The sequence below is a fragment of the Erigeron canadensis genome, chromosome 9 (genome assembly GCF_010389155.1).
Source record: "Erigeron canadensis isolate Cc75 chromosome 9, C_canadensis_v1, whole genome shotgun sequence".
NCBI classification, from domain to species: domain Eukaryota; kingdom Viridiplantae; phylum Streptophyta; class Magnoliopsida; order Asterales; family Asteraceae; genus Erigeron; species Erigeron canadensis.
In genome coordinates, this window is record NC_057769.1 from 854,587 (window position 1) to 874,237 (window position 19,651).

At 33.0% G+C, this 19,651-nt stretch overlaps 4 protein-coding genes across 6 annotated transcripts; 1 reads left to right on the forward strand and 3 right to left on the reverse strand.

The window, feature by feature from the left end:
• The first annotated feature begins 720 nt into the window (after window positions 1-720).
• On the forward strand, window positions 721-6,528 carry LOC122581125 (acyl-CoA-binding domain-containing protein 5). Of its 2 annotated transcripts, none has more exons than XM_043753279.1 (17): window positions 721-763; window positions 1,069-1,121; window positions 1,907-1,982; window positions 2,105-2,245; window positions 2,705-2,782; window positions 2,863-2,967; window positions 3,067-3,133; window positions 3,207-3,268; window positions 3,380-3,519; window positions 3,620-3,746; window positions 3,833-3,947; window positions 4,080-4,168; window positions 4,260-4,343; window positions 4,841-5,128; window positions 5,549-6,016; window positions 6,101-6,160; window positions 6,258-6,528. In XM_043753279.1, the coding sequence occupies exons 2-17, from the start codon at window positions 1,084-1,086 to the stop codon at window positions 6,336-6,338; spliced, it is 2,019 nt and encodes a 672-aa protein (XP_043609214.1). In that variant the 5' UTR covers window positions 721-763; window positions 1,069-1,083; the 3' UTR covers window positions 6,339-6,528. The 2 variants fall into 2 exon arrangements, with proteins under 2 accessions (XP_043609214.1, XP_043609213.1); XM_043753278.1 differs by lacking the exon at window positions 721-763 and adding an exon at window positions 780-885.
• A 515-nt stretch (window positions 6,529-7,043) lies between these two features.
• On the reverse strand, window positions 7,044-11,778 carry LOC122581126 (protein-tyrosine-phosphatase PTP1-like). Of its 2 annotated transcripts, none has more exons than XM_043753280.1 (9): window positions 11,413-11,778; window positions 9,453-9,549; window positions 9,272-9,360; window positions 9,039-9,179; window positions 8,681-8,815; window positions 8,458-8,606; window positions 8,227-8,368; window positions 7,419-7,504; window positions 7,044-7,344 (listed from the first exon to the last, which is right to left on the reverse strand). In XM_043753280.1, coding segments are annotated over exons 1-9 (1,062 nt in total). In that variant the 5' UTR covers window positions 11,635-11,778; the 3' UTR covers window positions 7,044-7,343. The 2 variants fall into 2 exon arrangements, with proteins under 2 accessions (XP_043609215.1, XP_043609216.1); XM_043753281.1 differs by lacking the exon at window positions 11,413-11,778 and adding an exon at window positions 9,703-9,748.
• A 1,770-nt stretch (window positions 11,779-13,548) lies between these two features.
• Window positions 13,549-15,581, reverse strand: LOC122581418 (protein-tyrosine-phosphatase PTP1-like). The gene is made up of 8 exons (XM_043753648.1): window positions 15,380-15,581; window positions 14,980-15,079; window positions 14,652-14,884; window positions 14,351-14,488; window positions 14,110-14,258; window positions 13,883-14,024; window positions 13,648-13,726; window positions 13,549-13,553 (listed from the first exon to the last, which is right to left on the reverse strand). The coding sequence occupies exons 1-8, from the start codon at window positions 15,545-15,547 to the stop codon at window positions 13,549-13,551; spliced, it is 1,014 nt and encodes a 337-aa protein (XP_043609583.1). The 5' UTR covers window positions 15,548-15,581.
• A 2,094-nt stretch (window positions 15,582-17,675) lies between these two features.
• LOC122581425 (putative mannan endo-1,4-beta-mannosidase 9) lies at window positions 17,676-19,651 on the reverse strand. Its single transcript, XM_043753653.1, has 5 exons — window positions 19,285-19,651; window positions 18,862-19,056; window positions 18,596-18,718; window positions 18,278-18,480; window positions 17,676-18,054 (listed from the first exon to the last, which is right to left on the reverse strand). Exons 1-5 carry the CDS (start codon window positions 19,600-19,602, stop codon window positions 17,676-17,678), a joined length of 1,218 nt encoding a protein of 405 aa, XP_043609588.1. The 5' UTR covers window positions 19,603-19,651.

Sequence of the window (19,651 nt, forward strand, 5' to 3'; positions counted from 1 at the left end):
CAAGTTTCGTGAACACAATAAAACTGACTTAGAGTTCGTGCACACAATAACTTTTGAGCATTAGTTGACTGCATTCCTAAGCATTTATCCATAATTTATATGACACATTCGAATCAAATTTCTGATTATATCAACCATTCTTTTATAACAATCATATACCGTACATTTATAAAAGTAACATTTGATCAAAGTAAAACTAACTCATAAAGTACCTCCCTACGTAATGCATCATGCATTCAAATCTAAGCCGTCACAACTTATATATGTGGATTCATTTTTGAAAGATCCCACTACTTTTATGTTGTTTAATATGTCCATTATGGTGGCTTTCATATTTGTTTTGTATTGTCAAATTTGTTTCTAAGATATCGGTAGGACGCATGATTGATAAACGTTCGATCCGCATAGTAGGCGGACACAACAAACAGGTATTTCTTCTTTTCAGATTCTCGACAGACAGGTTTGATTTTCTAAACATTTCTCATTTTCCGTCTTGCATTCCTTTGTGGTTGGAGGTCCCTATAGAAGCAGTCTCTCTACCTTTGTGTAGAGATAAGACTTTCTACAGCTTACCTCCTCTATACCCCATACAGGGATTGGGTCTTGTTGATGTTGTATTTCTGAAAGATCCCATCATCCCACGTGTAATTTCTAAACAAACAAACAAACACCAACTAACATAACAGTGTTTTATTGCTAACATGCGCACCCAAATCCAAACACACCTCTCACCTTCTTTCTCTGCAATTAATGCAGTTCACAGGTACACACACTCTCACTCCATTATTATTTCATTTCACAATTTTATTTCAAATTTTTTTTTTTTAATCTAAAATTATCAAGATTTCTACTTGGAAGTTCCAAGTTGTTATCTTTTTCATGAGGGTAAGTTTTATTTTTTACTGCATTGGTGTTTTACTGTCAATTTCGCAGCTCAAGAACCCTAATTTCTTGATGGGGTTTTGGTTTTAGCTGTGAAATGTTGTTTATATAGATGTAATGTTATGTGGGTTTTGTTTCTTTTATGGTTTTTGTTTATAAAGGTCTTGGCTTTATTGTTTTTGATAGTGAACAACAACCATCATGTTTGCATTTTCTAGGAAGGGAAAGAAGCTTGGAAGGTGAGCCCTTTTTTCATCCTGTTTAAGTTCAAGTTAATACATACACAAAACTGTATGTATATATATGCTGGTTGTATACTTGTATGTGTGTTTATGATTGTTTTATGTTTATGCAATGCTTATAGTGATTGTTTTGTATATGGATTGATTGCCCCTTAAAGAAATGTTGAACTTAGAAACAGAATTGTAGTATTTTTTTTACTACCATATTGTGGAATTGTATAAATTAGGAACAAACAAGGTTGATTATTGAAAGTTGATTCTTTGATGGTTATTTAGATGGGTAAAACAGATGATATGAGGATTTTCCAGTTTAGGTTACAGGGGAAGTCTGTCTTTGAATTGCGGCCTAACCGGAATATCCCGTGACCGTTTTCGAACCTGTTATATGGCCACTCCTAAGATGTTTACTTAGTGAGGTTTGACCCTCACACCTTTGTGAGGACATATAGATGCTTGACCACAAGCCAACTTGGTTGTGGCCTTTTTTGATGATAATTTAGACATTTGGTGCAATTATTATGTTTTTTATAAAATAAAGATTTAAAAGGGATTACATGATTAGACACTCATTTTTGATGGTTTACATTGGTTTTGGATCCAAAATCTTTAAGGAGGGAGAAGTTTACAAATTAAACATATTGTTATTGCTTTGTTGCAAAAAGTTGTTTGCTTTATGCTTTTGAACTTAAATAAATGAACACCTGTATAAAGTGTAAAAAACTAAGATTTGGAACAATTTATTGTAATTTGTGCATGATTGGATTCTCATTTACTTTATGTAGAGTAAAAGTTCAGCTGTCTGACTCAGCTGGCACACGAAGTCCTGTTAGACACCACAAACGAACAAATAATTCCCATGTAAGAAGTTATCTTGCATTGTCTTCCCTGCTGAATTACATCGATGAGTTGATATTTTGAATGGTTAAAGATGGGTTAACTTTTGTTTCTTTTATATTTATTTTTGGGTGTGATCATGATAGGGTGATAGTGCTACAAATGATTCTGATGATAATAATCGTTGTTCGTCCACTGCACCAGAGCAAGAAAATTCCATTTCTGGGACCGGTGACGGATGGAAAAAGCTTTCAACTACTGGCGATAAGCCTACACCTCGGTTTAATGTAACATATTACATATTTTCCTGTCACCAATTATTCATTGCAGTTTATTTAGTGATGGCAAAATGGGAAGGTATAATGGGTCAAAATGGTTAATAGTTTGATAGGGGTCTACCATAACACTCTTTTCTGGATTATGTTTTCTTGTTGTATAAATTTAGTGTCTCAATATGAATGAAATATTAGATCAGTTGTAGTCTATTATTTCTTGTAAAATAATATAGGAAATTTTATTGATAAAAGGACACTTTGAACTATTTTCGCCCCATTAAATCTTTTTTTACCTAATATTATTAGTTTTACACGTTTGACCTTTTAAAAATAAAGCATAACCCAAACTTAACTACTTAAGTAGCATTCATATATGGGTCCAAAGTGCCACTTCTAAATTTAATACACAATCCCATGAAGCCCAGGTTTTCCAAGTCTAAAAATGTATATTTACCCTTTGTTCTTGGATAGCATGCTGCAGCTGTAATTGGAAATAAAATGATTATTGTCGGTGGTGAATCTGGAAACGGATTATTAGATGATGTACAGGTAAAAAAAATCAAATTTTTCCTTTTTTCTTTAAATAAAAAGAATCTTATTCTGATAAAGTGACATGCTTCTTATTTCAGGTTCTTAATTTTGATAACTTTTCATGGACAACAGCTTCATCAAGATTATATCTTTCACCATCTAGTCTTCAACTCAAGATTCCTGCATGCAAGGGTCATTGTTTGGTATGCTTAGTATACTACAAAATATACATTTCAAATAATGAAACATTATAACTGGATATTATTAGGGAACAACTATATTATTTTCTTTATCTATATCAGGTGCCTTGGGGGAAAAAGGTGCTTTTAGTTGGAGGGCGAACCGTCCCGCCAAGTGATCGAATATCAGGTTGCTTAGTCTGACCGATTCTCTAACTTAAGAGGTCATCTAATTTGAAATCTTACAAATACCAGTTTTGCAGTTTGGGCATTTGATATAGAAACAGAGTGCTGGTCACTTATGGAAGCGAAAGGAGATGTTCCGGTAACTTTTGATCACTCAATAATATTTTGTATTTTGAAAATTGTTTCACAATATATTTTTTGGTCTGTATGATCATAGGATATTTGGTAAACAACCATTTCGTCATGACAGGTTGCACGCAGTGGCCACTCTGTAGTACGGGCAGGCCCGAATATAATTCTATTTGGTGGTGAAGATATAAAGCGAAAGAAATTAAATGATTTACATATTTTTGATCTTAAGTCACTCACATGGCTTCCTCTGAACTGCACGTAAGATTTCTTTTTTATTTTTATTTTTATATATACCCAGTTAACAGATTATGCATATACACATGCTATCAGCTGAACTTTTTGCTTTATCTATAATTAGGGGAACTGTACCTCCTTCAAGATGTAACCATGTTGCAACTCTATATGATGATAAATTGCTTCTAGTGTTTGGAGGAACTTCAAAGTCCAAATCTTTGAATGATTTGTACTCCTTTGACTTTGAGACGGTGTGTATAAACTCACAAATGATTCCAAGAACCATGCTTAATAAATCTCAATTTTATCTCATAAACATATGCATATTTTGTTTCAGATGATCTGGTCAAGAATTAAGATACGTGGTTTCCATCCATCACCTCGAGCTGGTTGTTGTGGAGTCTTGCGCGGTACGAAATGGTATATTGCGGGAGGTGGCAGCAGGAAAAAACGTATGTATTCTTAGCCTAAAAGCAACACTATAGTAGATTTGTAAGGCTCATATAGATTATAAAAAGCATGTTATTGTGTATATTGAGTTTACGAAATTCTCTCTTAATATTATTTGCTTGTTACTTTTATAGGGCATGCGGAGATATTGGCATTTGATATCTTAAAACTAGAGTGGTCTATTGTTCACACATCATCCCAACAGTCTATTACCACCAACAAGGTCTTGTTTTATAATATTTTTTAAATCTAAAATTTAAATACACGGTAATACTTATGTTATTGTAACTTTAATAGAGGATATATCTTCACAGGATCTTAGCCTCGTCCTTTTACAAAAGAAGGACACAGAGTATTTGGTTGCATTTGGAGGTCTAAAGAAGGAACCATCGGACCAGGTCAAGATATAAATAACTATGTAGCATTTGGTATGATGATTTGGATCAGAGATGGAATGATAAAAAGTTGTGTTTTCTCCCGTTCCGTCATGTAAAAAAACGTTATTCATTCTATTTGGTTAATTTTCTTTTGATGGCTATGGGGCGTATATCTCCTTTCCGTCACGAAATTAAAAATTTGCCACGCAACCCCATCTTATGTATGTGATTTTTAATAACATAAAATCTTTTCAAGAAATTTAAGAACTTCAGTTTAGTTTTTATCATGTTAGTAAATAATATAAGATGTAGACACAAAGTTATACAGTTTCTCTGTATATTAATATATACATTTTCTCTTAATATAGATGATTCTATGAAATCTGATTCCATTTCTACAAGCCAACCATTTGACCAAACATAGTAATGGATTGTATTATTCGATTACCATGTCCATTTATTCCCTTTTATGATTCCATCCCTATCGCTTATTTGTAATTTTGTTAAATGTCTTGCAGATTGAGGTCCTGACACTGGAAAAAAACGAGTTATCCATGAGTCGTAGAATGACAATCTTATCTGAAAAACGCAGTTCATCTACAGGGCCAGCAGTTGGTCCAGTGAGCAGTCTTGGTAGACAAAATCTAGCGTCTGCAATTGAACACCATGGTTCTGGCAGGAAGTCATTGTCTGAATCATTGCTAGTGGATTCAAATCCTGGTAATGTTTCACTCCGAAAAGAACACATTGATGGCGATATGACATATAAACTTGCAAGAAGTATTGAAGATGAACGCCCCTCATTGGTAAGCTTGTTTTTTCTTCTTCATGTTTCGAAATAGGACAGGGAAAACACCAAAAAACGTTAGGGGCGCATTTGAATTTGCATTTTGAAGCTGATAATTGCAACTTGTATTTACAATATCCAGTTATTTATGTCTGGATAAACAAACTCTGTTTGCCATGTCATCTGACAAGAATGTTTTTATTGGTCATGTTGTGTATTAACTTCTTTAAAAAATTGGAGTTCATCAAATTCTTAAACAACTGATCATCTGATTCTGATCATTGCAACTTTAAACAGCAAAAGCATATCCTTACACTATCTCCTACAAGGCTACAACCCATATTTTTACAACTGGTTATCTTGATTTTGATTATTCGAATCACGTGGTCACTTTCTAAATGTCTACCCAAACTCCCACTTATATTTTATGTGATTTCAGCCATTGGAGCAGACAAGAAAACAATCAGCTGATGAGATTTTCTCCATGGTTGAACGTGAAACCACTGAAAAGGATGAGAGAGAAAGAAATGATGATACCGTTGCCTTCCAAGAAACCGATGGAAAATCAGGGTTTTTCCCAGGTTCTTCAAGTATATATCAATTATATGAAATAAAAACTACTGCTTTAATGAAAAAGAATGGAATTCTCGAGGCACAGTTGGCAGCTGCGGTGGCTGGGCGTGAAGCTGCTGAAAAGAATCTTTCCTCTGTTATAAAAAGTCGACAAGAAGTTGAGAAGAGATTAGCCGACACTTTAAAGGATATGGAACTTATGAAAGAGAAGTTGGTTTTGGTAGAAATGGCACAAGAGGAGGCAAATAGTTTGTCAAATATTGTTCATTCTGATCACGTGAGGCTCGAGCATGATGTAGCTTTCTTAAAGGCGGTTTTGGATGATACACAGAAGGTAATGTACTCTATATATATTTTGGGTTAATCTGCTCGGCACTGAACTTTGTTTTGGTAATCTGAGTTGCAATTTTTCATACAGGAATTGCATTCTACCAGAGGAGTACTATCGGCAGAAAGAGCAAGAGCATTTCAGTTACAGGTATGTTTGTGATCAATTCTACAAAGTACCATGAACTAAAATAAAAACTTAGAGAAGTACCATGCAATTTTTTTGATTTTTAACATAAAAAATGCAGGTTGAAGTTTTCCATCTGAAGCAAAGACTACAATCAATGGATAATCGAACACCAACGCCTAGAAAACCATATCATGGATGATTTATTCAAAACACATGGATGGAGTTGTAAGATGATATCCATTAATGTAAATTTCCACTTATTTTTGTTTTGAACTTCAATTGAAGGAATCAGTTTGGTAGAATCTAATATTTTCTGTGTATATTTTGTGATACAAACATGACGCCACTACTTTTTCAATGAGAAAGCCTAAGCTTAGTTTGAAAACAAACTTTTGTTGACAAAACTGAAGCTTTTTTGATATTACACACAAATATTGAATGGTTGTCACTTCCGTAAAGTTATTAAATGAAGTTAAGTTTAGGATTAGCAGGTTATTCCTTGGAAATGCAGATGAGCATATCTTTGTATACCTGAAATTTCATAGAATCAATCGGTTACATACCTATTTAATTTGATCATGAAGCTTACAATACAGTTTTTGACCATTACACATGCAATATGCAATTTTCAACCCTTCATATACCCAACTACCCAAGCTCTAAACAATGATCTAATTCCACATCTAATAATGCTTGCAGAATTGCATCGAACCTAATAATACGCCAAGAACAATTTTCGGTCATGCATAATAAATGCATTTATCTCATAGTTGTACGTTAGGTAATATGTTGTGTAAGACCAAAAGTTGTGTGCATATAACCCTCTCACATACATCATAAAAATTTACTTTCGCCGTAATTTTTGGTTCATTTATAATAAATTCTTTATATGCAAGTTAAAATGTATTGCACATGATGACTACAAACTCCTAACATTCCAAGAGAGTTAAAATTTATCGACAGAAAAGACCAAGCACAATTAGAATCAAATTTATACCATCAATAATCACACACCTAATTAACACAAATTAGATCCTAGGGCAAGAGCATTAAAAATGGCATGTCACTGGAGAGCAAAGAATACACATTGCCTTACACCTGAACAATGGTGCTATCGAACTTTGCAGTTAACTCTGAATTGGTGAAAAAATGTAATAATAGAGTTTGGGTTCTTCACAAGCAGTATAAGATCAAGTCTCGCCAATCTGCACAGAAAATGTTTCAAATAGATCAATATTTGTCACTTTTTAAAAAAAACTTGGTATACAATAGACTTAACCATTTTAAGGTGTCCGGAACTTTGGAATCTGAGATAAGGTCTTGGAGTTCATCAATAATCGCTTCATAGCAGAAGACGTACTGATCCTGAAGCATAAAGTTTGAGCAACATGATGTTAGTACAAATCTAGCTTAAATATGTATATCCCATAATTATTACAATATCCAAATTCCAAAGTAACACATAGTTTAACTAAATTGTTTGGCTACATCAAGAAATCATTCTAAAATTAATACCATGAGTTAAGGAAAATTGCAATTCGGCATAAGAATTGGACTTTCTCTACACCATTCAGGGGTTCCAGATTTTTTTTAGAAATTATGTAATTATTGCAGTTTTTACTTTTTAGTGTTTGTATAAACAATTCCTGATTCTAATTATGTAATTATTTAGATATTCGATGAACACTTCTTTTAAAAATCAGTTTTGTACTAGATGAGCAAAGCAGACTATCAAAGGATAAAATACAACTCTTAATACCTAATTACCCTATTCTAACCTACTTTAAGAGACTTATATTCTTTACCTAGAAAGACATATCTTCCATTTTCACAAGATTGTTCTTCTTTGTCATTTATGAAGTAATTTCTTAAATAATTATAATTTGTGAAATACTCAGGCAACTGAGTATATAGCTCGTTTTATTATTAATAATCTGTTTCATTATAGATAACTATCTGATTATGATACTTCAGGATCACATTATCACTTCGAAATGCACATCCAAATGCCCCCTGATGAATTAAGATCTCCATATAGATCAACAACAATTATAAATAGAAACCATATTCCTACGTAAAATACATACCAATGTTTGGACCATCCCCATCCTCTGCGACCTGAAAGTGCTTATGGTTTTAACAAGATCTAGAGCAGTCATATCACCGATTAGAATTCTTTGAATGGTGTTATGTATTGCACAATATGTTCCGGTTCTACCAATACCTGCACTGTATCAAATTTAGAAATATCTCAGATACACAATTAATAATCTTTCAAAATATATTGAATGCACTATCGTTGTAAAAACAGGCTTAACCTGCAATGCACCACAATTGGTCCTTTGGATGATGGCAGATGACATAATCTTCTAAAAATATCTCTAACAGCCAAGGTATCATATGGAACACCATGATCTGGCCATTCGGGATATTGAATATGCAAAACAGGTAGAGGAGGATCCTCTAACTGAAAACAGGCAATGTACAATAATCAATGCCAAAACATATTATTGAGACGTTAATATTGTGTGATTGGCTAACCTCTTCACGGTTCACTTCCATGTGGCGTAACACTAGTGAGCTATCAGTTGTAGTTATGGTTTTGGTAACCGTAGATATATCACCAAATAATCTTGGACCGTTCTCAGCTTGAAAATAGTCTCCGCACTTTTGGATCTGGATTTAAAATTGAGACTATAACTAAGCAGAAGGGGAATAAGGATGATTAAGTAATGCAGAAGTAGATATCAAAAGCATGTATCAATCAGTATTCTGCTAGTCAGCAAAATCTCATCATAATTGAAGATCAAAATCCAAAATTTATAAATACCAATAACTTATAAAAATAGAAATGCTACATAACTATATAAGTTGCTACAGATCATAAAAAATCCAATACCCTGTGGTGATCAACTAGCTTAGTGAGCATTACAACTGCTGGGCAGTTATTCTGCAGTACCATTTCCCAGAAATCTTCAAAGGTTTCAGTAAGGGGACCTTGAGTGGCTATGAACCGAGATACACTTTCAGATGGATTAGCCTACAATCATTAATGAAACTGTTCATCAGCCTCAATTGTCTCAAAAACTGTTTTATATTATCTAAAGAAGGATAGAAGAGAAGATTAACGACCTCTGCTGTGATATAACTAGCATTAATGTATCCCATTGCTGATGGTCTGTGATCTTTGCATGGATCAAGAACAACTCTATTTGCATCAACTGAGACAGAGGAATTCAATGTAGTTAATTACTTTCTCAACTTAACAATCTTAGTTGGAGGAAATTAATAAAAAAGAGTTTGAGTAGCATACATGGTACAACATCTGAGTAGCGGTTTTTTCTACAGTTAACATGCAGTTTAGCCACCGAACAGTTAGTATTAACTTCTGATACTCTCATCCTATGATCCTGTAATAGAAAGTAGGACCCACGATCAATCACTTGGACACTACTACTGATCAGCATGACTTTCTTTCTTGGGTAAGGTAAGGGGTACAGAAACGTCCTCACTCATTTAATGAAAAGAACATATCCTAAGTATATATGTATAATCGAAAATACCATTGCTATAAACAGTAGAGGATCCCACAACATCAAAAATTTGACAAAGTTCCTACCAAAAACATACATATTATCATCAATCACAAACAGTGTTCAAACTTCAAACACACGTTAAACTGTTAAAGATACTAAGAGGATGTTTAGTTGTAGAAATATGGTGCATTGGATTATTAAGGACAAAATTTCATACAAAATTAAATACCCCTCTTCAATTTTATAACTAAATTTATAAAACTATGCTTTTTTTAGTTTTCATATATTATATCTTTTCTAGAGATAGAAAACTGCTCTTGTTTCTTAAGCAGGAAAGTGGAAACATTTTGAACACGTTTCAAAATACTTATTGGTTTTCTAGAGATGAAAAAAAGGCACCTTTATGATTCCTGTTCTATTTCTCGTAGGAGCACGAGACACGTTGAAACAAAGACATCAAGATAAACTCATTTTCAAGATATCATCATGAGTTAATCATTTATTCCCCTACGATGTGGTAACCTACTTGCATATTCTATATTTAGTAAGTGAACAATAATAACCAATATGCAAATCATCTACAACTGGTAACTGCCAGACTGCCACGCATGAAATTAGTAAGATCTTTCATAAGCAGGTGACCAAATACAACCAATAAATGAATACACATATACTTTTTTTTTTGTTACCATTCATATTCAAATAGAATTATCTCACACATATGCCAATTTCCCGTCTATATCGTTAAGCTCTTTATTCTATTAGACACACACCATCAGTTACCGTTAAAAAAAAAAATTTTTTGGTGAAGTGCACAAAATGTATTCATCATTAATATTTTGTGTATCCAACTTTCATACTTGCTAATGTATGTACCAAACTTTCAATTATCGGTAATGTATGTGCCTGGCCTGTATAATAGCAATACTTGAAAGTTTGATGCATCTGATAACATCCTTGGAAGTTGGAATGTTGGATACACACAATAACATAACAGGATAACTTGACTACATTTTTTATTTTAAGCACTTACTCAAAAAATACCAACTAACGTTCTACTTATACTAAACGATACATTTTTATGCACTTAGTCCACAATTTTCTGACTAACTTTCTAATTATACAAAATGTAACAAAAAGATGATAAATCCAATACAATATACATATGCTGAAACTAAAAGTTGGAGCTGAATCTTGCATCTTTGTACAAGTGTTTGGCAAAGTTCTTGAAGCTGGATCTTAAAAATATAATATGACACAAAAAGACATACCAAATTGTTGAATACTATCAAAACTTTTCAAGGGTTTTTATGTAAAATGACATATTATAAACTCAAGCTAGTCTTATAAGCTACTCCAAGTAGCTCATTTTTTTAAGAGCTTATTTTTTTGAATAAGCTCTACACAAATAATAAACTCTACACAAATGGCCAACCAAACAAAGCTGAAGGCTTAATTTTTTATTCTTTTCTTTAAAAAAAAATTAAAAAAACCTCAAACTAAGATAAGTTCTTTGCCAAACATACAATTATTAGTCTAGAAATTTCCAACTTACACAAAACCAATGATAGTACAAAGATAATTGTCAACCTTTTGTCCCAACAAATTAACCTTAAACTACCTATTTTCGTCTAATGAAACAGTAATTAAGGATCAAGTGAGTATATCACAAATTAATGGTCACCTATTATACTACTAGTACTTCAACAAAACAAAATGAAATTAAGAAAGACAGACCTGCAAAATAGAAAACTCTTGTTCAATAAGTGAAAAGTGATGAGGGTTTTGTTGGTGTTGTTTGGATTTAAAAAAGGTGAGAGCTTGAACACAGAAACCGATTTGTTCAGGCTTAAGAATCGGTTTTGAAGGAAACCCAGTTGACATATCAAAAGAAAATGATGACGGAGATGGAGATGGAGATGGTGGTGATTTTGAGGTTTTGGTGGATGATGCAGACATGGCCGATTTACGGCTACGACTGCGTGTTGATTTGGTGTTTCCCGTTTTGATCCAACTTTGATTTTATTTTATTTGATTGATTTTATATGAATTTGTTTGATGGATTATGTGTGAAATGATGAATTGGGTGTGTTACTTTTTATTTCTAGTGCCCACACCATTAAATCTTTTTAAATTAAAAATCAAAACTAAACACCGTGTGACCAATGAAGAGAGATTTGTTAAAGAATAAATGATTTTGCATGTAATTAATTTATTTAAGAGGTTAACTAGTATGGTTTTAGCAGCGTGTTTTTATCATAATTATTAAAGAGTGAGAGTTTATATTCAAACATGTGATTTACATGGTGGAGTTTGTGAGGGAGAAACATTTTTCTTCCATACTTCTAGTAGCATATTGGTTTTTCCTTTCAATTAATTAGTCAAATCAGTTTGTAAATGTTTGTTTGTAATTTATTTGTGTATTTAGCATTTTTTTTGGATTTTGACATTGTTACAACTATATTTGGAAAATAATATCGTATATTCTCTTAATAAATCAATTATTAATAAATGAATATAAAAAGAATATGTGATGTGTATAAAAATAACCCAATGAATTACACTTATTTTAAGGTTTTTAGATGAATATTAAACTATTTATTAGGATGATATATGTATCTCATATCCGTTTTGGTATTGATATTAATTCTAAAAATATTTAAAATATTATATCGATTTTCATTTTATCTGAAATTCTGTACCACTTATTAATACCCATGGGTACTTTGTTATGGGGTAATGAAAGTCAGAATGGAATGGACGATTATGACGGAAAATAAAAAACTTGTTTGTTTGCTATTTAGGAATGGAATGATCAATTACACTTGGAATCTTATTCCTTAAAAACCTGTCAGTTTGAATCATTAGAGGGTACTTGTTTTTATTTTGGGAAATGATAAATCTACAATAACTTTTAGCTTTTTACAACAATATATATTTTATACAATTGTACACTGTGCAATATAATATGTACAGTTGAAAATAACAAAAAATTATTGTATATATATTACTACCCTTTCATGTTATTCCATGATAGAATGAAAGCCAAATTACAAAATTATCCTTTTAACCTCCCCACTATCCCCAAAATATCCTAAATATATGGAAGAAGATAAAAACCTTCTTATTTTTAATAAGCTATATTCTTCCGCATCTTTTATATGTAATCTAACTATTGTGTACCGCAACTAAATTCACCTTAAAAGAAAAATAAAATCAGAAATGGAAGATTATTGCTCCATATCAAACAACAAAAAAGAATAGCTTTTCATTTAGTTATACACTTTCAAGTTCGTCGCATTTCCTATATTGATGCGCTTATCATTTAATAAGGTCAAAAAAGTCTTGCTATATATTGTTTATTCCATTTCTATTCTTAAAAGAATTTAAACAAACATAATTAGGGAATGTAACGAGTCATTCAATTACTGTGTTCATTCCATTCCATCACTTATTCCATTCCATCATTATTCCATTCACTCCAACCAAACATACCCCATATATTCTTTTACTATTAGGCGATGAGTAGCTTAGACTCTTAGCGAAGTTTAGATGATTGGCAGGGTAGGGCTTGTCCCATAAACATGAATTATTTACGTTGTATTTTTTAGTGTGATTGATTTAAGGCTATATGCATCTATAACTCTATGATGTAGAGAACAAAGGTGTATTATTATTCTTTCTTTATCTAAAAAACTAATCGAATGTACAATCACGACCACTAATCACAATAACAATCACATATTAAATCACACTCAACCAAATAAACTGTGTAGCGAGTTAAGTTTGAAGACAATGCTAATACAGTAAAGGGAAAAACATGCAAACGAGGCTCTTCATGAGCATGTTAGCTTGAAATATATCGAGCCACCATCAATCTGCATCATAAATATAGTTCAGTTAAGGCGAACTTATATATTTATTTTAAATTTGAGGATGGTTTTTTGGTTATAAGACCCAAGAAAAACATACCATTTTTTGTGCTCTTGAGTGTTGGAACAAGGTCTTCAAGTTCTTCAATAATTGCTTTGAAGCAGAAAATGTATTGCTCCTAAATCATCAAATGTGGGTATCATATATATAGTATATGAGATGACTAGCTCAAGATAGAAACATATTCGATACATAGTTAAATATATTGTTTGATGCAAGTAGTTGTATGTATGTAGACAAGTGTTCTATTAAGACACAACAAACCAAGGCGTACCAAGTTTTGGACCATCCCTATCCGTTGATCCCTAAAAGTGCGTATGGTTTTAGCAAGATCTAAAGCAGACATGTCACCGATGAGAATTCTTTGGATGGTGTTATGAATTGCACAGTATGTTCCAGTTCTACCAATGCCGGCACTGTAAAACATGTAAACGTTTATTAGATACACATACGATAGACATCTTTAGCTCATGTAAACTTTGTAAAAATGGTTAAGGTAACCTGCAATGCACCACAATTGGTACTTGGGTTGATGGTAAATGGCATAATCTTCTAAAAATCTCGCGAACAACATTGGTCTCTTTTGGAACTCCCATATCAGGCCATTTAGGATAATGGATATGTAATACGGGCAGACAAAGGTTCTCTGACTGGATAAATAACAGTAGTTCTGTATTAAGCATCACATCATTTCATTTATAAACCAACACACGTAAGAGTGTATTTATAGCTGACCGAGTACCTCTACTTCATAATTCACCTCAAGATGGCGCAACACTAATTTGTTGTCTGTTGTGACGATTCTTTTAGTGACCATACGTATATTGTCAAACAGCCTCACACCATTATCTGCTTGAAAATAGTCTCCACACATCGGAGTCTATGCAAGTTACATTAAGACTTATATTAGGCAGAGGAATAGATAAGACATATATACCAAAACTAAAATGGAATATACTTATTTTGGTGTTACAAGCATCTTAATATTTATAAAGACAATTCAAATGAAATTATAGAGATGATGATATAGATTATTACAATACCTCTGGAGGATCAACTAGCCGAGTGAGCATCACAATGGCCGGACAACGTTTCTGGAGTACCATTGTCCAGAAATCGTTGAAGGTTTCTGGAAGGGGGCCTTGAGTGGCTATGAACCGAGAAACACCCTCAGATGAATTAGTCACCTCTGCACCGATGAAACTAGCATTGATGTATCCCTTTTCAGACGAACTGTAATCTTCGCTTTGATCAAGAGTTACCCTATTTGAATCAACTAAAAAAACAAAGTAGTCCAATATCACTTTTGATATTTCTCTGCTCAATATATAGTAAATTGAAAATGAAAAAAAGGTTGCCTAGTTAGCTTACATGGTATAACTCTTTCGTAGCGGTTTTTTATAGCATTAATAGGTAGTTTAGCCACCGAGCTAAGCCTACTAACTTCAGACACACTCCTTACACTCTTCTGCTAGGAAAGGCAAGAGCCATATATGGTTAACCACAAATTGAAAATGCATGCCTCGAAGTTACATCTAACAAAGTTATACATGTCAATTTAAGCTAATGATTTGTTATTGGATTACAAATTGAAAGCATGTATTGGTTATATGTCGGGCTGTATACGGGTCGGGTCTAAAACTTTAACAATGTCAAATTGATCAAAATATATTGACCCATTTTACAAATCAATATGTACAAGAACAAAAAGAGCACATTTATTAAATCAAATATGGCTCATTAAAATATACATATAAAAAAACACACAAACCTCTAGTATGTTGAACTCATATATAATGAGTTGTTCATTATTAGCACGTTTGGCCTTGAAAATTCTGTGAGCATGTTTGCAGTACTCGATTTGTTCGGATGAGAGAGGCGGATTTGATGGAAACCCAGTAGACATATCGAAGGATGTTGCGTTGCTAGACGAATACATGGCCTCTCTTAATAGCTACCCAGACTCTTAGCAAAGTTTTGTATAAATGTGTGTGTGATTGTGAGCTAAATCAATGTGAATTACGTACTTAATTAGTTAATATTTGATTGAGATGCTTTATAGAAGGGTTTTGGGCACTATCATTTGATCATATTTTTATAACCGTTTTTTAAATCTTAGCAACTTTATTATGTAGTCTTTTTCTATAAACATACCTTGACAAAAGTACATACAGCATCAACTATGGCAACTCATTTTCGAATTGATATATATAAGGGGAAAAAAAGTTGTTATAACAACTCATATTGTCGAAAGAAAAAGCTAACTGAATTATTAGTCCACTTTTACTTCACTTTCTTAACTCATTTGCTAAAATCATTGTTAAGTTAGTTAACAACTCATATTGTCGATATAGATGAAGAGTATCATAGCTAAAAGTTATCAAACTTAGTCATTTCGCAATGTGTTTGCTAAGATTCCAAGATACAATATCAACATCATATAAATTTATAACTAAAGGTTCTCGGTTAATTAAGTTATAAATTTTCATTAACTATCTCTATTATAGCCGTTGGGTTAATATCCCAGTAGCAAAGGGAAGTCCTTCCAATGAAGATTTGGATTCAGGGAAATCCGATTTTAAGTCTTAAGGGCGCAAGGTTTACCCTATTAATTGTTGTACCTTTAGGCGAATTAATAAGGAGTTTTTATTCATACTAGATATTGGTGAAGAGCTCTTTAGCGTAATTGTTTTCTAATCATGTTTGTGTTATGTATTGTTGAAAACAAGTTTATTTAATTGATGAATATTACAAGTTACAATTCATACGTTAACTTAAGCTGTTCCACTGCAGACCAAGTATGGGGACTAAAAGCGATATTATGTGAAAGATGATAGAAGAGATCAAGAGAAGAACTGATCCGGACTACTTGAAACTCGAGGGACTAAGCAAGTAAGTAGAAACTTGGATGGTTATTCATCGTATTCTATCTCTATTACAAAGTATTTGTTCTTCTCAAATTTTTTTCGAACTTTTTAATTTTTCATCTTTTCATATAATTACTTTTACCTCTTTTCTTAAATTTTAACCACTCATTTTTTTTTCTCTCTTTTGCATAAATCATTTTATTCCTCCAATTCATTCAAAATCTTTAATCTCAAAAATCATACATCGATAAATTATAAAAATTATATGGGTAGTCTTAATATTTTATGCTCTTTCATTAGAGAGGTCATTCGATATACTTTTTAAAAATTTTAAATCCGTGGGCGGACCCCGTACGACTAAAGCATTTGACTATCACTCCTTTATGACCTATCACATCCTATGACCTATCACACTCTATGACCTATCACCCCACTATATCATCGATGCAACGCGCATGCACTTTCTCTGGTATTTTGTAATCCATATGACCGTATTTTATTATTGTTTTATATAATCCTTTTGGTATGAATAATTTCTGGATAATGAATTGTAGAAGAGTACTGTTATTATATGAAACCTATTTTGTGAATATACTATTTGGAATTTGAAAGGTTGTTTTAGTTTATTAAATTAATAATGCGTGATTATGCTGTCCTTTATAATAGGAGTATATCCGTTGTGTGTCGTTGATGATAATAATTTCTCTTAAAATGAATTTATGTCTAAATCTCGTTTGTATGTGGTTTGAAATAAGTGATTACTTCCATCAAAATTTAGTTGTACGTATTTAAAGAAAATGGTGTTAATTAACGCGGTATCAACATTGCGATTAGTCTAATAAGATATACTAATAGTCTAATAACATAAACAAAGATAAACACAGACTTTGAAAAAAACTATTTCAACATTATCTACAACAGCAACAAATCTCATCAAAGACGAAAGACGAATTATAAGGAAGGTGAGGTGTAAGACAGATATAGTATATTCTACCCGAATTGAAGGTAAAGATACAGCTTTCATAAAGAGTTACAATTTCAAACATAATCCAATACATAGTAAGTAGGCACACCCAAAATACAAATCACACAATATAGGAGATGGTACATTACATTAAGAATACTCTTCATGTAATTCCATTTATTATAAGGATAATTATATGTTTGAGAAGAGCTCATCATAGATCGATAACACTTTGTTTACTCGGTAAACAAAGATTTATATTTGTTGAGTTCAGAAATCTTTTGAGACTGTTTGGCAATCAAAGCCGCAGTTGTAGGGCTTTCCTCCAACACAACTTGGTAGCCATCACCCCAATTCTCCATTCCTTGTGCCATGACTTGCCAAAACGTTGTACCAGAACACGCCCCGTCTTTTTTGGCACTTTCATAGGCCATGTTGAATATGTTTTCAAAGTATGCATTCCTTGCTTCGATGGTGTATCCCGAGGACCATGAAGACTTGCCAAATTCTGCAATTAGTAAAGGCTTTTTCACGATGGTTTTACAATCCTCAAGATGTGACGTAATCCATTTTTGCACGAATTCAGCTTGAGCTTCGGCACTTCCTCCAGAAACCCTGAGGGGCAAAATGAATATAAGAAAAGGGTGGTGATATGTACACGACAGAACAACTTTAGAATTTACACAATGGTTATCTTGTGTAGTGTATTATATTACTTATATATATCTGTTGTGTATATGGTTTAGATTTTTTCCTTGCAAATATATCACATCATATAAGAGAAAACCAATTGCGACACGATATAAAAAGAATGTTAGATCGAGTTGATGCTAGGTACCATTGGTCAGGATAGAGATGGATTGTAGCAAAATCCACATTGTTAATGGTATTGTTTGAGACAAAGTCGGTTCCAACTTCATAGCCTGGATTGTATTGTTTCCTATCAGGTATTGATTCCCCATAAAACCCTTCTTCCCCGATTCCAACAAGATGATTCTTGTCAAGGGACTTGAATTCACCTGACATTTCCTCTATCCAATCCTACATGATCAATATATCGCGACATTAATCCTATTGGCGTACATATACGTATACATGTAATTAGCTAGCCATGAGGACGGGGATGGAGAACAACATAGTACGTACGGACGTCTACCTGGAGAGTTTTTCCAGATAGATCATTCTGGCAACGAGGTTCGTTCATCAACTCCCATGCAAAAATGGTGGGATCATCCTTATAGGCAACACCGGTGATGGTGTTGAGTCTGTTCAGAATACTCTGCATGCAGAACAATTTATATATATATGCACTTGATCAAAAATATATGCATATATGTATGGGCATCATAGAAGTAATTAAGAAACTAGTGATATAACATATATAAATAGTTGTTTCCATATATCTATAAAAAAAAAAATCACCTTCACATGATTCTTGTAATATCCTCTAGTAACCTCATTGGAAAAGAATTCATCATCATTGTTCAAGTAGTGGCCTTGATCCCTAGCCCATTGAACATATTGTTTTCTTCCTCCAAAATCATCCCAGTTATTACACAAGCTTAAAATCAGATGCAATCCATGTTTCTTGGCTTCGGATATCACAAAATCCAATCCCTGAAATGAAAAGGTTTAGCTAGATGATTATCACAAAAAAAAACATAGACTACTAATTAAGATTGGTTAACCAGGTTGAGGTCCATGATCGAACATTAGTACTAATTAACTTTTAGTTCATATCTTAGTTGATCATTTGGATCAGAGTTTGTTCAATACATGTTCATATGTTATGTTGAACATAAAATAGAGAAATCTTTAAAGAAATAGAGATCGATGGTCAATAACCTTAAACATGTCCTCATTGTAAACACCGGGGGAGATTTGGAGAGGTTTGTTGCCGGCATCACTAAAAGCCCAAGTCCTAACGACGTTCATTCCTAACTTGGAAGCTTGTTTGAAAGCATCCGGGACCTTGGTTTTTGTAGATGGATCAGCAGCAACGCACATTAGCCAGTAAGCGTTGAAGCCATTAAAGTACATTGGCTTTCCATCAACCATGAAATGATGCTCCATTGTCTCCACAAAAGTACTACTAGCCTTATTAACGATGGATGGGTAGCATGTAGCCTTGCAATCTCCATTGAGAATAACACTTTCCGGCATGGTTAATTGGGAGTGTGAATAAATTAAACCGTTAAGACTAATTAATTAA

Excerpts from the sequence above, each read along its gene's own strand:
- LOC122581418 (XM_043753648.1), bottom strand. The coding sequence starts at position 15,547 with ATGTATTCGTCTAGCAACGCAACATCCTTCGATATGTCTACTGGGTTT. Across the intron at positions 14,885-14,979 it reads CTACGAAAGAGTTATACCAT|TTGATTCAAATAGGGTAACT; the intron begins GTAAGCTAACTA and ends TTGTTTTTTTAG. Across the intron at positions 13,727-13,882 it reads TAGGGATGGTCCAAAACTTG|GAGCAATACATTTTCTGCTT; the intron begins GTACGCCTTGGT and ends TTGATGATTTAG.
- LOC122581125 (XM_043753279.1), top strand. The coding sequence starts at position 1,084 with ATGTTTGCATTTTCTAGGAAGGGAAAGAAGCTTGGAAG. Across the intron at positions 2,246-2,704 it reads AGCCTACACCTCGGTTTAAT|CATGCTGCAGCTGTAATTGG; the intron begins GTAACATATTAC and ends GTTCTTGGATAG. Across the intron at positions 3,134-3,206 it reads GCCAAGTGATCGAATATCAG|TTTGGGCATTTGATATAGAA; the intron begins GTTGCTTAGTCT and ends CCAGTTTTGCAG.
- LOC122581425 (XM_043753653.1), bottom strand. The coding sequence starts at position 19,602 with ATGCCGGAAAGTGTTATTCTCAATGGAGATTGCAAGGCTACATGCTAC. Across the intron at positions 19,057-19,284 it reads ACAATGAGGACATGTTTAAG|GGATTGGATTTTGTGATATC; the intron begins GTTATTGACCAT and ends TTTTCATTTCAG. Across the intron at positions 18,719-18,861 it reads ATTACAAGAATCATGTGAAG|AGTATTCTGAACAGACTCAA; the intron begins GTGATTTTTTTT and ends TTCTGCATGCAG.
- LOC122581126 (XM_043753280.1), bottom strand. The coding sequence starts at position 11,634 with ATGTCTGCATCATCCACCAAAACCTCAAAATCACCACCATCTCCATCT. Across the intron at positions 9,361-9,452 it reads CTACTCAGATGTTGTACCAT|TTGATGCAAATAGAGTTGTT; the intron begins GTATGCTACTCA and ends CCTCTGTCTCAG. Across the intron at positions 8,607-8,680 it reads TGGAAGTGAACCGTGAAGAG|TTAGAGGATCCTCCTCTACC; the intron begins GTTAGCCAATCA and ends GCCTGTTTTCAG.